Genomic DNA, 17,314 nt, shown 5'->3' with positions numbered 1-17,314 from the left:
ACAATCAACCACGATGAAGTTTGCATCGAATAAATCCAACGAAGGCAAAAACTTAAATTGTCCATAGATGTACAAAAATATTATTTAAGCAACGATTATTATACCTAATACCTAATATAATATCTAAAACTCGAATAAAGCGAATTTTCCCTATTCACTTAAATCATAAAAATCCTCACAACTTATCCCCAAGAATCGAAACGTATATTAATGTATTAATTACGAGCATTCCACGATTCGATGGATATAATCTTTAACGAGAATCGTTTTGGCCCGTGCCCATTATCATTTTCGCAACAAGTGGCGCGCACGGAACGCACGCCCTCCTCCCTAAACCGAAATGGTTTTCATACGGATCGAGGGAGGAGCGGTTGGCGGATACGGTGAATCAACGGGGTGTTTCGTGGCGGAAACGAGTTTTTACGATTATCACCGGTGAAGGAGGGGGGAAGTCGTCGAGTTATACACCGGTATATCCTTTCGAGGAAGTCGATTCGTTTTCCGCCCTCCCTCAGGTCGGACGCGAGGGGGGATCGATGAGACGAGAGGTGGGGATATATACGTGTTATACGTGTACCGTTCCGGATCTATAACCGATACTCGTGAAATATTGACACAAGACGGAATCCCGCCCCCCGATTAATTTCGCTCTAATGAATGGAAATGGAATAAATAAGTGGTTGAACCGCGTTTCGGTTAGGTTTTCGATACGATTTTCGTGAAACGGAAATTTTAGATTTAGGGCAACGTTGTTGAAGACGTTGTTAAGGAGGAAATATCGGGGCGGATATTGCGACGGATAATTACCTTGTTGGATAGTTTCGCATTCGATGTAACGTTACCCATATTGTTACAACGTTGTCCTTTCAAATTTTATAATAATTTTAACCCTTTCCACTCCACAGTATTTATACTTAAGAAGGTTACCAATCAAGTGACAAAAGTCCCTAGAATGTAACTATATTATTATAAATGTATTTACATTGGTAAATATATGTAATAAAATGTAGGATGGCGATTATATGGCGATGTATGAGCAAATGGGTTAAAACTGTAACACGATGAAACGAAATTCGTGAAATTTATTTATAAAAATTAATTTGTTGTTTAATTCAATAACTGTTATTACCGCAAGAGAATTTATTGGTAATCGATTATGATTGTTCGTTTGTAATCTACAAGTTTTATGCTTGATCGGAATTTATCGGTGAATTATTGATATAATTCGGGATCGATTCAGTGAGATTGTATTAGATCAATATTTGGGTGTCGAGTCAACATTATAATGTTACGATATTGCTACAAGCTCGGTTGCTCGAGCCCAACACTTAAGATATTAGGCCAATCGCCCGGCGCATTGGGTCAATGTGTCAAATATTGCCTTGGGTCAGCACAAGTTTAATCTACACGCACGTGTTTATGAAATTTTAGGATCGAGAAAATATTATTTAAATAATACAGATATATGTGAACGTTCATTTGTACGTGTTATTTTTCGAAAAAATATTCTACCAAACATGATGTTGTAATATTTTCGTAACAAATAATTTAATCAAATTTTTATCAATCGAATTTGTGTTTTCTGTTCTTAAAGCGAAATCCGGTAAAACAATTGCCAGTAGAAGCATATTATTTTTATTCCAACACATCGAAATCTCTATACAGAAGTTCAAAATTGTATTATATTTTTGAAGTGAATACAATTTAGAGAGAATTTATCATCGCTAAATATCACCATTGTCATCTTCAAAAATTACCGTACACACCGAAAATGATAACTTTACCATCGAATCTTGAATTTTCAATCAACCTAATCCCTAATTTTTCACGAGCGATCTTTTCAAATCCTGAAACAAGTAACGTTAGAATAAAGAACACCAGAGATGAGAAACACGGAGGAAAGATCGAACGAAGCCGAATGGCAGTTAAACGAAGGAAATAATGATACGGAAGCGTAACCGGCTCCTACTACCATCCGCCGTAACTTTCTTTTCGAAACTGCGCCCCACACAATCTCGAAAAAAAAGTTGACTGGCGGCGAGATAAAATTCGGCATAAAGGCTCGGTCGCGACTTTATTTCGATAATCTCTTATGATCGAGGGCGGAGCGGGAAAAAAGGGAGGGGAGGGGGAGAGAAAAGTCGCTTTGGGAATCGCGCCGGAACACAGGAGGATCCCCGTCTCCGTAATTAACCCAATAAACGGGGCCAATTAAAAATTAGAGCCAATTATCAGTTTCTCCGCTCACTCGAGGAGGAAGGGGGGAGCGGGAAGGGAGGATCCGCTTACAACCAGATCACGGAAATCTCTCCTCCAACGTAATCCAACCGTTCCCAGCGTGAGTATTAGTCGTCTGATATTAATTGAATGGGCCACGCTCGAATGGTATACCAGCCACCGATTTTTCTCAGCGTTTTGGGGGGAAAGGGAGCAGTTAGAAACGAATATCTGGATGTATCTCTCCCTCTCGTTTGAAAATTTGTTAACAGTTGCCGGGTTCAACGATTTTTCGCGAAAGATTCGAGTCTTTTGCTCGATCGGTAACTACGTCTCGTTTGGGAAAGGCGCAGCTTAAATCCTGTCTTAAAGAATAACTACTCGTGGCAACGAGATACACTCGAGTTCGCTTCTTACTTGGACGTTCCGAGTTTCTCGTTATCGTCCCGTTTTTCCCCCGCATCCACGGAATGCGAAAACTATTCGACGGGCACGTAAACGCTATGAGCAATACCTCCCCCCACCCAACTCACCAACACGTTCAACTTCACTTCATGTCGGAATTTGTTTCGGTCTAACTAACTTATCGATCGAGGGGAGAAACGTGATTCTCGTGATATCCCTTCTGGTAAAGACGAGAGGAAAACTCGCGAACGTGGCAACCATCCGAGGATTTACGTTGGTTTTAGCTTAGATTTCCAGTCAAGTTTAATTTCGATCCCGATTGGATTTTATTTAGGTTCGAGATGGGTTCGAGTCCTAGCTTTTAGTCCAAGTATGAGTTAAACCTCTTATTTAGAATTGGAAGATGAATACGCCGAGTCTGGAGTTTGCGTTAGACAGAGGTTATGTATAAAATATAATCATAACAGATCTCGCTTTTTGCTATTTAGGCTACAGTTTATCGTGAATATCGATTAAATTTTATACATATAGCTTGAGATAGATTTAATCGAAATATAAATTCAATTTTGCCTAGATCCGAGCGATAACTATGCCGATTGTTTGAACTAACTTTGTATTAGACTACGTTAGATCTAATTATCAGGTTATATTTGAGTTGGGGAAGGAAGAGATGGGCGAAATTTTAACGAAGTTAAAGTTTAAAAATAAACTAATTCATTTCGATGAATTATTTCAATAAACGTAGCGTCAAATCAAGATCGAGATTACACGAATAGCTACGAATAAACATTTTAATCAATGGTTAAACTTGAAATAATAATTTTATACGAAATTTTCAACTTATTCTTTTTCAACGGGTTAGTTACTCGATTAAACTTTCTTTTATTAATAGATTTAAAGCATTAGAATTAAATCTACGAATTGGATTCGATGCATCGATAAGGATCAGGCCAGGATTAGATTTTTAGATCTTTCCAGTATTTATATCACGGGCTACTTGGAAAATTATGTACGCGCCTGTTTCCCCCCCCCCCCATTACTCCCTGACTCAACACACTTGACCTTCTTCCAACGGGTCGGGAATATGCGAGAAAAACGGCAGATAGAGGGGACGATAACGTGGAAAGTTGGTAAGAGAGACTTGCCTGTATTTTGCTTAGACCGTGCAAGATTAATCAGCGATTTCGATATAAGCGGCAACACACAATCTTCCAATTTCCGTATCCATTATTATCGGTGTCGCCCTCCTCCTCCTCCTCCTCCTCCTCCGTGTCTTAAGATCCTCGAGAAGCACTTTTTCGTGCACAACGAGAGATCAAAGAGGACGGTCCCTTACAAACTCGAGGAGCCATCTCGAACGAAAAATTTCCCAAAATCTTTACAACAATATAAATCGTTCGCTTTTAAAACTCTATCGGCTACTTACTTTATGTACATGTAATTTAATATATATGTAATTTATATTATATATTATATTATATTATGTACATTATGTAATTTAATATATAATTAAATCTCATCTTGTAATTTCTCTTCGATAAATATCACTACACAGTGATTTTTCAACCTCGATTCAACGCTCGATTGCAAATTCTACGTAATCCTATCCCCTCCCTCTCCCTCTATCCATATTCATTTTTCTCCTTTCCCAAAAAATCTCCGTTCCCAAAAAAGAAAAGAAGAGAGATCTTCTCCTCTCACTTTCGACGCAGTTCATCCTTTCAGTTACCCCTTCACGCACTGGCCAAACACTGTGAACCACTGTCTCCACTCTTGGCCACGCGAGACGACGTTATTAAAATTACGCGCACCCATCCCCCCCTACGAGAATTATAAATCTCGACCGCCGTATGAATAATACGTAACAGGCGAACACTATATAACACCCTCTCCTCCTCCCTCTCTAACCTAACGGATGTCCCGGTGGAAAATCGGAGGGATAAACAGGAGATATTCAGAGGTGCGTGCATATTGCGGACGATCCTTGCTCCTGGTAACCATCACCGGCCGGCCGGCCACGTCCACGTTCCGTTTAATCGGTTGGGACCGGAACACGCTGCATTTTCAAACGAATCGATCGTCGAGAGAGACGCGTTTGATCATTGCTGGATGAGGGGAGGAGGGGGAGGAGGGAGAGGAGAGTTTGGGAGGAGAAGGTGGAACGTGAATGGGTCTCGATGACACTCCTCGATACCGAGAGGTTCGTGAAAAATTACCAGCAGAACTCTCGAATCGAATATCGTGGAATTCTTAATGGCAAAAAAAAAAAAAAAAAAGAAAAAAGAAAAAAGAGAGGGAAAAAAGAGAACGAGTCGAGTCCTGCGAGAAATTTCGAAGGCTTTTCTTTTTTTTCTTCTTCTTCTTCTTCTTTTCCTTTTTGCGGGAGAAGGAGGAAATTGAATTTGAAAATGTCACGGAGGAGCGTGGTGAGCAGAATGGGAGAAGCGCGTGTTGGGTCAAGCGCGTCGGGAACCATCATTTTGTAATCGCCACCGCCGTGAATTAGGGCTGGCTGTATTATTTATACGAGATAAAAACAGGACTCCATGGACCACCACACTTTTAATCTCTACTCTCAAGATCAAAGTTACAGGTCGGGCCTGTAACTTATGCCCAATTCTTGTCTCAGCGAAATTTACAGAGCTATCTCCTTTGAGAAACTTTGGATAAACGTAAGAAAAGATTCAAAAAAGAAATTATCCCTTTTATTTTTAAGTCTCGCGGGTCTTAACCCCTTCTTCCTTTCTTCACACCCGAACGATCCTTTCAGACAGCGTTTTTTTCCCTCGTTAGAGACATATTCTTACGTTAAGATCGCTTCGATCCCATTTACCCCATAATAATCCGGCAGAATCATCGAGGGTTACCGATTAAATTGGACCAACCTTCTTCAACCATCCTTCTCGATCGATCTCCACCCGCTTCGTACACCAATCGACAATATGCACAGATCGAACGACAAAGCGGGGAGAGGGAGAGGGGAAAAAAGGAGCGAAGGGAAACAATCAACTGGCAGCAAAAATCCGCATAATTCCTGGCGGAAGAGTCGCCGGGAGCGGGTTGCCCGGAGCGTAGCGTATTTCCCCCCAATTTCGTTAGCGCCTGCACACACGCAACGCGGGGGACGCGAGCAGTCAAGCTCGCGCAGCGCGAGAGGAAGACGGAGAATTTTGCAGCGATCATCGACTCGGATAACTGCGCACGCGCACTCGAAACTACTACTCCAACTCGCCCCGTCTCGGTCGCTTCGTGTCGCTCCCTCGGCCACCTTCGTCTTTCTTCGCTGTTCTGCTCCCGGCCGCCCCGCTCTCCTTCCCCCACCAGCCCGCCCACCGACCCACGCTTGCCGACCATCTCTCTCTCTCGCGACGACCACCACCACCACCACCAGCAAGGGAGCATCAGTGGTAGCAGCAGCGGCACCAGCAGCAACACACCAGCACCTCCTCCTGGCTCTCCCGCTGGTGTGTACCGATGCCGCAGTAGCGGCTGCCTCTCTGCCCCGTATAGATTTTCAATTAGTCCGCGCGGAACGTGGAAAATAATGTGCCGCTCCGACACCTGCTGACCATCCCCGAAGGTCGCTCGCCCGGGGTCCCCGTCGACGTGTCTGTCGTCCCCCATCGTCGTCGTCGCCGCCGCGTTACCATCGTCGTGACCTGGTGGACGGACAATTGGAGAGGGTGAGGGTGATCGATTTCCGTCTCGTGTGCGTGTGCAGTGTTGAAAAAAGACAGAGAATGGGCGAACAGTGACAAGATCTTCGGGTACGATCCATCGGGTACATGGGATGGTCAGAGAGGATGCCGTTCCCGGTGAACCGCAGGACACCGTTGTCCACCAGTATCATCGCGATCTCTGCGTTCATGCTGCATTCAGGTAGGAGGAGTTGGTAGGAGGATTAATATATATATCGTTTCGACGAAAGTTTTTTTTCTTTTTTCTTTTTTCTTCGTGATGAAATGGTGGATTATCTTTGGTGAAGTTTCTATCTATCCGTCCTTCTTCTTTTGTAATTGTAAGAACGTGTCAGGATTCCTCGTAGGAATGAACATTCGACACCGTGATCGATCGTCGGTCAAAGATATTGCCAGTCAATATTTGATACACCGATTCCACGAGGGTATTGTTCGTATTGTTTGGATGTTTGCACGACGGCCAATGGGCCTTTGGCATCCGACACACCACATCGATTTCCGCATGAACCGCGTGTAATTTGCGTAATTCCAATATCCTAGACGCGTCGGTCTTCCTTCACCCACGTGGAGATCTGGGGGGGAAAGGGAACAATTGTATCCGTCATTCATCGATCTTCGATCAAAGGATTTCGCGTGGGTCGGTTTCTTCATTTTCTTCGAGCTAATTTTTAATAGCTACGAATTGAGGATTGGGGATCTTTTAAATCCAGAGTTTAAAACAATCGAAACGAATTTGAAAGGGAAATTTAATAAGGTCTTAGTGGCGAAGGCGAGGTCTACTCGCTTCTTGTATAGAATAGATGGTGTTTGAGCTCGTTTTCAGTTTTTAGTCGCTTCTGCCTCGTTTATTAAAAGTTGGCAGCACGTTAAACGAGCAAATGAGAATTGAAAGTGTATTCTGGACGGGCGAGCACATCGGTTCACCATGTGCCATTCAAAAGAGCGGGATAGAAATTTCCTTGGTTACACGGTGCGCGAACTTCCGCGAGAGAATGGCGGTAATACGGTAACCAACAGACATTTAGATAGGATCCGCTTTGTAGAGGACAGAAATAGGATTCCCGGGACGCGGAAGTCCAGCAAGATAAAGGATAAAGTGGATAAATTCCAATTTTGAAACGAAAGCCGCCCCCAGGAAAAGGATATTCGATCGAGTTAATATACGTTTTTCAACTCATTGCGTGAGTCTTGAGCGAACTCGAATTTATGGTTAAATTTTTGGTTGATCAAACGTATATTAGTTTTAAGGTTAATTAATATTTAAGTTTTTGCGTTGCGCGTTCAAATATCATGTCCAATATAATTCTTGATCAAATTCTTTGAGTAAGTAAAAACGAGTGTCGAGATTAAGTTTAATCATGAATTCCGGTAATATGTATTTCATCTAATCTAAACCTAATCAAATTTAAGTTTGAATTAACGTGAGCCACATCTGAATTAAGTTCAAGCTCGAAGTGCACATATCCAAACCCGAATGTAATCCCAAATTTATAATTAAATTTCAATTAGAACGAATCATATCTTGATTAAATTCAACTTAATCAACAACCTAATAAATATATCTCGTTCAAAAATAGAGCTCTTTAAATATTAAAATATATTTTCTTTTTTATATATATAATAAATTTCAAGTATCGTGTACATATTTTTAAATTGCCGCAACACCTATGCACTTTTTTCGTATCATAAATCATTATCGAAATATTAAATACAATAATCCTTCGTTATTTTCAAAAGTTAATACATAACTGTCTTATCTAAACCTAACCTAAAATTAAAACTAATACAAATTTTCCTAAATCTAAACCTCTATAATTCAAATTTTATTAGATTTAAAATTTCCATTTCCAGGGGAGAAACCTTGTTGTTCTAAATAACATCTATATCACTTCGTATCGGTGAGTTGTAAAAAAAAAAAAAAAAAAAAAAAAGAGAACACGAAGCGCGAAGCGATAGAGTTAACCGGTGAAGAAACGTCAGTGTGGACAACTTTTTCCAGTCGTCACGCGACGGTTAATCGCTTCGAGGACCATTCCTAATCAAGAAAACGAGCAGATATACGGGCGCGTAAAGCGGTTCGTTTAAAGACGGGGCCAGCACGACAGCGTAATCGTCGACAACCTCGCGAAAGCGTATTACGATAGATCGTTAACTCGAGTACTCTAATTGGCTCAATTCCCAATAAAACTCACCGGTGAACCGCCACTCCAGATCCGACCTCGAATAAAACAATATAACGCGGGCCATCCTCTCGCATGCATCCCCTCGATGCAACCCCATTCGTTCTTCCCTCCCTTATTTTTTTTTCTAATCACGAACAAAGGAATTTCGATAATTATCAATTCGCTCGCGTTTTTTGTTTTTTTTTTTTCTTTTCTTGCAAGGCAACGTTTTTAATCGTAAAAAGTACAGATTTCGAAATGCAGTAATACCTGGTTAATTGTCGCATTTTTTTTGCCCGCTTAACTCGTCGTGTAGTTATCCGCGTCAATTCTTAAAATTGGAATTCCATTTGAGAAAGAAGCCAACGATTCGCAGAATATGTGCCCGGTTAACTGTCGCATTTTTTTACCCGTTTAATCGTCGTGAGGTTATCGATTAGAATTGAAACTTCATTTGAGAGAGAAGCTGTCAACGATTCATCGTCTATCTCTCTAAAAAATAATTGATGTTGTATAGTCCTCGATTTACCGTACTATTTCTGATGAAATAATGGCGAAATATACAAAATATATGAACGTTAATAATAAAAATTATAACCTATATAAATTTAATATTCGATTTAATATATAAATCTAAGATGAGGCTAGATCGAACTTGATTGATGAAGGAACAAAGAAACGTGTTAGAGTGCACGTTGATATATGATTAAAGATTAATCTTAGCGGTTCAATCGCTGAGTCATTTGTACAAGTAATATTACATCCGATAACTCTGATTGGACAAGGAAAATTATTTAAGATTGGATTTACTCGTATGGATCGATCGAGTAATCCTTATCGACGCATGGTCAATCAGGAAGCACGGTTTCTTTAATTCCTTATCGATTAAGCTCGGTTAGTCAACTTGGAGCTATATTAGGTCAATATTGACACCGATTTAAAAATATTTTTTGATCATATCGAGTAAAACTTACGCATTATGTGTGTATAAATATATTAAAAATTTAATTATTTTTATTAATTAGATATAATTTTTATCGATCAACCTTTTTGCTGTTCTAACCTCTATTTTAAATTTAAACAAACGCACATTTGTGCAGCAAAACTCTTGTTTCGAAACACCTCGTACGAGTTAAGGTACGAGTGGTGTGGCAGAAAATTCGATAATTCAAGAGTTGGAAAAAATATGGTCCGTACACGCGAGCTGAAAATTAACGCCAGTGGCTGTGTAGCGTTTAATTCGAGGCATAAGCGCGTAATACTAGGCGATAATACAGTCGGTAAATAATCTGAGTATATATCTGGCTACTGATTAACCTCCCCTCTCGACAGGTTCGTCCAACCCTCGTCCGATTGCGTTTAATTAAATCGACCGTGTCCGTGTCCGTCAAGAGCACGTGCGACCAGCAGCGTCGTGACGCTAGGCGTCCATCCCTCTCCAATGGAAAGATACAATTCCCCCTGATCGTAAATGTTTCATTAACGGTTAAATGCCAGAGGACTCGGATATTATATATTGGATTCGTTAACAAATATTTTTTCATTTTTTTTAATTATCTTGCTTTTTTATCTGTATCTTTTATTTGCAAATGCAAAGTTTTTTTCCGAAAAAGAAAACTTGAATAATGAAATAATATTATAAAAATATTAGGAATAGAAATATATTAGAAATATTTAGAGAAAGGTTTATTAACAAGTTTCGAATTGTTGGTCGATTGTTTTGAATTTCAGTTCAAAAGAGAAGAATTTTAGAAAACGTTTTTTAAAATTTTAATTTTTGACGATTATATTTTCATTGGAAAAAAAGAATAGATAAATATTCTGGAGAGTTTTGAGTTCTTCAGAGACTTTAAACTTAAAATTTTGGATTTTGATTTTTTTTTTTTTTTTAATTTAAAAATCAGATTTCCACTTATTTTTAAAATAATAATATAAAGGTTTTTATTTATATATGCAATAAAGAGAAATCTATCTTTAAATTTCTATAAAAGTCCAAAAGAAATTTTTTAAGTTACATTCATTTTTGACATACGTTTTATTTTATCATTTAAATTTTGTAGCTCGATTGATTAGGTATTGCTTAATAAATAAAATCATAATTTTTTATAATCTTGAAATGAATACGACAAGTTCAATAAGCAAATTCGAGTTCAAATATAATAATTTTCACCTCTATTTCCAACGTCAGTCTATTTTAACCACGTAGAATTATTGATGTTCATCGACCAAGATTTCTTCCGTTCGATTCCATATCAAATAGAAGGATACATTTCCAATAAATGTAGCCATATCTGACATCGAACCCGGTCGAAAATACTACAATTTATACCGGTCTGACCTACAATAGATCTCTAGCAAAACTCGGTCAATTTCCTTATCGACCGAGAACACTTTTTCTCTTTTAAAATTACCGACCGGGATAATCGAATGAATGAACATATGAGATCGCTATGAAAAACGGGTTTTACCGATGAAAAGGCGAGAGGGAAAAATAGATTGGATCGAAGAAATTAATTAAAACTACTGGAAAAACTGCAACCATCAATTCGAGTGGTGTTTAGCGGGTTGATAAGCATTGCGAGTAACTGTTGAACGAGGAAATACGAATAATAGAAAATGAGAGGAAATTTCCACTCGCGATAACGCGTTCTAACGCTTAATAATTCTGTCGATTTTCCATCGATATAATCGATATAAAGGGAGAATGGGGGATGCGGAAAACATGATTTATCGAGTATCTGATTACAAAATCGCTAATTTTCCAAATGTTGAATAAACGGAAATTCGACGATTCCGCCATTGACAATTTAATTATTCTCCTTATCATTCCTAATAATCTCTCAGTGAAGGGAAAGGAGACGAAGAGAGAAAGTTTAACTGCTTCTCATCCCAGAATGGGAGAGAAGGAAGAAGTGATCTTCTTCTCTCTTAGCTGAATCATCAAAATAAATTTCACATCGATCTCGATACATTCATTTTATTATTTAAACTTTAAATAACTCGGTTAATTACGCATCGTTCAATTCGTTTAAAAATACCTCGAGTCTCATAGAATTCAATTCGATAATCGAAATTTTTCTATCTTTTCTTTTAATCAAGATACGAATATATTTTTTTTTTTTTTTAATTGTACAACATCGATACGTATCAATCATCGACAATTTTAAGAAGTTAACTGTGTAAGAAGATTAGTGGATCCGGTTACGATATAATTATGGATAATTTTATCGAAATCATAATAATTCAATAAGAATTTTGTTTCGTATATTCGATCATAATTTCATGTTGAAGATTAATATCTTTCGAATTATTATTCAAACAATTTCTTCGCTCTCGTGAACTTGATTGTTATTCGACTTGAAATATCATTTCGAACAGTTTTACCAAATTCATTTCACTCGAAATCAATTTTGTCAATTTTCAAGCGAAATTCAAGACTATCCTTTCAATTGATGGGAATACAAGTTTATAAGTAATTCAATATTATCTCTGGTCTCATTCTTATATCGATATCGGTTTCTTAGATCAAGTAGAATTTTTTCTTCGAAATGTTCGATCATATCGTAGAAATTATCAAAGTTTCGCGTAGATATTTTTGAGATCGTTATGATCTCCATCTTTTACTCGTTACGCCTTTATAGACTGTAAATTTTCCAATGGATATCCGTTCGAGGCGAAGTTACTCGAACAGGTAGGGACAATTTCGAATCAAATAACTTGAATGGACATAATACGTATATAAAGTTGTGGTTTTTAAATTCTTAAACCCGATTCGATGTGGCTTACCATTGGATCCCAATATTAATTCCAAAAACTTGATCGAATGATAATTTGTAAAAATTTCGTGATAATCTTTCCAGGTATTGTGGCCCTTCGAATGACAGCCCTGCAAATACCTCAACACGTCGTTCTGAACGAGACGGTCCGTATGCAGTGCAACTTCAATCTGGATAAAGAACTGTTGTACTCGGTGAAATGGTATAAAGATGGCCACGAATTTTATCGTTACGTGCCGAGGGATGTGCCAATGGTCCAAACCTTTCGTGTCCCTGGTGTGGATGTGAACGTGAGTATTAGGATAACTATGATTCCCTCGTGAAAGATCGATGACCTTCTCTTTAATTGCAGACGAATAATTCCACGGAAAGATTGGTGGTTCTGAACAATGTGAATCTTACTAGCTCAGGGAGGTATCGTTGCGAGGTGTCTGCCGAGGCTCCAGCCTTTCAGACCGTGTCTGACCATGCAGACATGACGGTAGTAGGTAAGGAAACGTGTATATTAATCAAAATATATACGGGAAAATGTTGTAGACTTACTTATTACTTTTTATTTATTATTTTTTTCCAATCCACTTTGGTTAATAAGTTATATTTATCAAACACATTATTAATTAATTTTACTATTAATAGTCGAATAGTGATTATGATTAAAATCATAATTTGCAAATTTTAATTTGCAACTTATAAAATACCATACTTGTGCGAATCACTTCTGGTGGTGTCTAAATCCGACACGAGTAACTTGATGTCAGATCGTTGTTAAATTGTTGAAAAAAAAAAAAAATTTAAATAATGAAACGTGGGAAAGAAAAATTATTATCGTTGCAGTTCTTCCTGACGAAGGGCCACGAATAACCGGTGGCCGTTCGCGCTATCAAGTCGGCGAGGTTGTTCGAATGAACTGTACGTCCGCGCCTTCAAAACCGGCCGCTTTATTAACTTGGTTCATCAATGGTGATCAGGTAAGTGGCTTTGCAAAAAAAGAAAAATCCAATTGCAAGATCTCATCGTCACGAAAATAATCGACGATATATTTCAGGCCGATAATCAGTACCTGAAGGGACCACACATTACCGCTGTGGACGAGAAGGGGTTAGAAACCGCGGTATTGGGCTTGGAGTTTCGCGTCGCCAACAAACACTTCAAGCGTGGCGATATGAAGCTGAAGTGCTTGGCGACAATAGCGACCGTCTATCTGCAGAGCAACGAGGAGAGCGTGGAAGGAGACGAGAGGATCCTGAAAGCACCCGTGATGGAGAGCCGCGAGACCAGGGCACAGAGCCACACTCGGAACGATTTAATCAATGGTAAAATCCCTGGTGAATCCCCACTCACGAACACTTTCATAGAATCTCCACCAGATGTCACTCTCGGTGTTTAGTTCCGACAATTCTTAATGGCCGCTCGATTGGACGTTTCTTCTCGAATTCTTTTCCGTACTTTCTCTCGTTGTTCACTTGTTGTTTTTTATTTTTCTCGCGAAATTTAAAAAATATCGGGAATGAACATTGTACGAAAAAAACGCAACATCAAAGAGGAAATATACGATTTACGACGAACAATTCGATATCGAATCTCGTTCGAATTTCATTTTTGCTTCAGGAACTTTCAACGTTGCTCAATTGGTTGCTGATTCGAATGATTATATATATATTTTTTCTCTCTCTCGTTGTTTTCTTATCGTTTTTATCGCACAAAATTAAAAATATTGAGATTGAATCGTAATTGAATTGTTATGAAAATACGTAATGTCATAATGGATAAAATATGTGATTCATAATACGTTGCATTTTTTATTGGTTAGATACAAATTGAAAAATTATCGTTTACTCATGGGTAACAACAACAGTGAATGTTTAAACGGGATTTATGCAAAATTTACTGCCTGATTAAATGGGATACTTTCAAATGCAAATAAATTGGGAAATTGATTACATTATAGGTTAATTGACTCGTGATTAAACGCTTGACTGTCCGATAAATAATTCATCGATTAAAACGGGACAACGGTTTTCGAGCCAAATGATAATTAATCTAACTGAAAAGTCCTATCGAGGGGATTAAATTTTTATTTAATGTTTTCATTTATGTTTCAACCATTTATTTAATGTCATTTATTAAAGAAAACAAAATTATATGGATGTGAAATAAAAAAGGACAACAAAACATGCTTAACATAGAATCCTTTGTGCAGAAACTCAATTACATTGTTTAGAAAATAGAATATTTTCTAAAGAAAAATAAATTTTTATTATTATAAAGCTACGATAATAATGTTGAATAGACAGATCAGACATGTTTAAAAAGCTATTCAAATGAAATAGCATAGCTTTGAAGAAGAAAACTACTATCGATATTGGATATTCGAAATATCTTGCTGAAGACCGAATAATGCTCGACAAAGAAATGCTCTTTGATGTTAGAAGCAAAGTTATAAATCTGAAGAATATCTATTTCTTTTCCACTTGTATTAAGAAACTTTTTCTTGTTGTTGAAATTTTCGACAACATTTGTAGTTACAAACATGAACCATAATTTTTTAAACAACAATATTCATTCGTAATAAGATAAAAGATAAAAGATTCCCTAACTTTCTTCATTGCCATTTTAACTCTGAAATAAAAATCATAAAGATTTTTCACTTCATAAAATATTCTTCTATTCAAAGAGAAAGAATTGGAAATGATGAAATACATATTTCAGTATTAAAGTATGTATATTAAGAAAAATTATTTCTCATTTCAGGAAGTCAAACAACCACAATATTCAACCGGATGATCGTTTTTCTGATCACAGGGATCATCCTAGCGCGATAATAACAACAATTGTTTTTCACGTTGCTTCCTAAGAGTGGATTAAAACAAATACGTTAGGAGATTGTTCCCGTCGTATCTAATACTAATTTTTAAGCTGCATAATCGTAATCAAATATCATATCGATAAACATGATAAGGGATTGACGTTCGATTGAACGTGATTGACGTACAAACAATGGTAGATCTATCAAAGTCTTTAATGTCTGTTCCTTTGATTTCGATATAAATAAAATTTAATTCACTTATTTTTGTTAAAAGAAGATATTAATCTTGACGCTAATTTTTAAAAAAATTGCAAATTTTCTTAAAATATTAATGTTTTTTTTATATAAATTTTTGAAAAAAAGATTGATAAAGAAAGAGAATTGATTTTATTTTTTAAATAAAAATACATTTGTGGATCTGTCAATGTTAACAAATAAAAATATGTTCTAGGCTCTAAATGTATTCTCATGTGAGGAAAAAGTCACATTTAAAACATATCCATGGAATTATCGAAGAAAGAGAGAGAAAGTATAAAATTATAAAAAAAGAAAACAAGACAGAGAACAAATGACTCAAAAATAAATCAAAGGAAGCATAAATCCGTCTCTCCATATGCATATACATACATACATATATCGAATATATACGTTAGGTCGTCCAAAGATCTTTTTAGCAGATGAATAAGAAAGTTCTTATTGCTTTTCCATAAATTGATACATATTATTTTTACTACAATTTTATAATGGTATTTCTATTTTTACTGCATATCATTTTTTATATGTATATTTAAAAAAAAAAAAAGAAGAAGACAAAAGAGGGACTCTTTATGGAAAATACATTTTTTTCCATCTCCAAATCTTGCTGTATCAATGAAATATTGTATCAATGAATACAATAGAAAACAATCACAAACAATTTCTGCACAATGCTGGGTAATTATTATTTTGATTAAATTAATATTACTTCATTTTGATATAAAAATTGTATATATTTTAATCATATAATAAATTCTTTTTGAAAATATTTGAAATGATAAAAATGTAAAATTTAAAGATAATTTTATATTATTAAAAATGATAAATGATTTAATTTTTTATTGTAAAAATTCATTTCAATTGCTTTAAATGATAAAAATTAATAATTTAATAAAATTTAAATAGTTTAAAAATAAAAATACCCAGTACTGATATAAATAATACATCTCATATAATATACATCTCAGCTACAATAGATATTTCAGGAATATATATTTTTATCTAGATTTCTGCATTCAATGATCGTACTAATCTATCGTGTTTCAAATTTTCCCGCGTGAATCGTTTAAATATGAGGAATTGAAGTTTGTGTAAAAATATACGTCATTATAAAAAAGCGTCGCAATGAAATATCTTTTTAAGCAGAGAAAAAATTATAATTAAAAATTAAAAAGTATGTTATATCGATGTTTTAATGCAAAATCATTTTATGTTTGTGAACAAATTTTAATTTATAACATTAATCCGAAGCCCAGAAACTTAATTATTCATCTTTGAGAGATAAATAAATGTTACAAATAGTTTTTTTTTTTTTACAAGAAATTAGTTTTTCTTATGAAATTGCTAGACAAAAAAATTTTAAAAGGAAATATAGATCTAGAGTCTTTTTCATATTGTTACAATGATATTTTATAAAGTTATCCCTAAAAAAAAATTATATTTAAATTATTATATTTATTATATATTTAATATTAAAAATTATATTAGAAGATCATCAGTGAGAGTTGTCTTCCTGTACGAAGCAATTTCACAAGAAAGATTGTTAATTAAATATTGCTAGTGATATTTATTGTTATTTATTGCGAGAATTTTATTGATGAATCTTTTATACATATATATTATTATTCCTATATTGATATTATCACAAACATTTATGCGCGTGAAAATTCAAAAATTTTAATACAAATCGATGCGAAATTTTAAATTTGTACGAAATCAATAATTCTTTCTTTTTTTATTTAAAATTTCATTTACTTGAAATGTCATTAAGCACAAAAGAAAAAGAAAAACGAAAATAGAATCACATACGCGAGAGAATCACATCGTATAAACGTGTAAGTATCTAAGCTAAAAATGTATTTCTTACGTAGTAGTGTATCAAAATCCTGGTAATTGTCAAATAAGTGTTTAACGAAGCTGTAAATATGTACATAATTTTCATCGTTATTAAAATTCAATATTATAATATTCTTTTCATTTCATTTCTTTCCCTCT

At 36.0% G+C, this 17,314-nt stretch overlaps 2 protein-coding genes across 4 annotated transcripts in view; one reads left to right on the top strand and one right to left on the bottom strand.

Moving 5' to 3' along the window:
* The window catches only part of LOC100864194 (cell adhesion molecule 2), a 101,566-nt gene that overhangs the window by 82,199 nt on the left and 2,053 nt on the right, over positions 1-17,314 (bottom strand). The gene's annotated exons all lie outside the window — the stretch shown is intronic.
* Positions 6,023-17,287, top strand: LOC100864991 (uncharacterized). 2 transcript variants are annotated; one of them, XR_015291485.1, is made up of 7 exons: positions 6,026-6,501; positions 12,343-12,548; positions 12,611-12,746; positions 13,093-13,226; positions 13,304-13,571; positions 15,010-15,258; positions 15,516-16,609. XR_015291485.1 is itself a non-coding variant. In XM_086905881.1 (6 exons), exons 1-6 carry the CDS (start codon positions 6,408-6,410, stop codon positions 15,078-15,080), a joined length of 909 nt encoding a protein of 302 aa, XP_086762007.1. In that variant the 5' UTR covers positions 6,023-6,407; the 3' UTR covers positions 15,081-17,287. The 2 variants fall into 2 exon arrangements, 1 of the variants encoding a protein (XP_086762007.1); XM_086905881.1 differs by having other exon boundaries at positions 6,023-6,501; positions 15,010-17,287.

Source organism: Apis florea, unplaced genomic scaffold (assembly GCF_048593485.1).
Source record: "Apis florea isolate Af1SG1 unplaced genomic scaffold, ASM4859348v1 contig_2492_pilon, whole genome shotgun sequence".
Taxonomy (NCBI): Eukaryota; Metazoa; Arthropoda; class Insecta; order Hymenoptera; family Apidae; genus Apis; species Apis florea.
The sequence above is the reverse complement of the archived record's forward strand: the minus strand, read 5'-3'. Positions and strand labels throughout refer to the sequence as shown.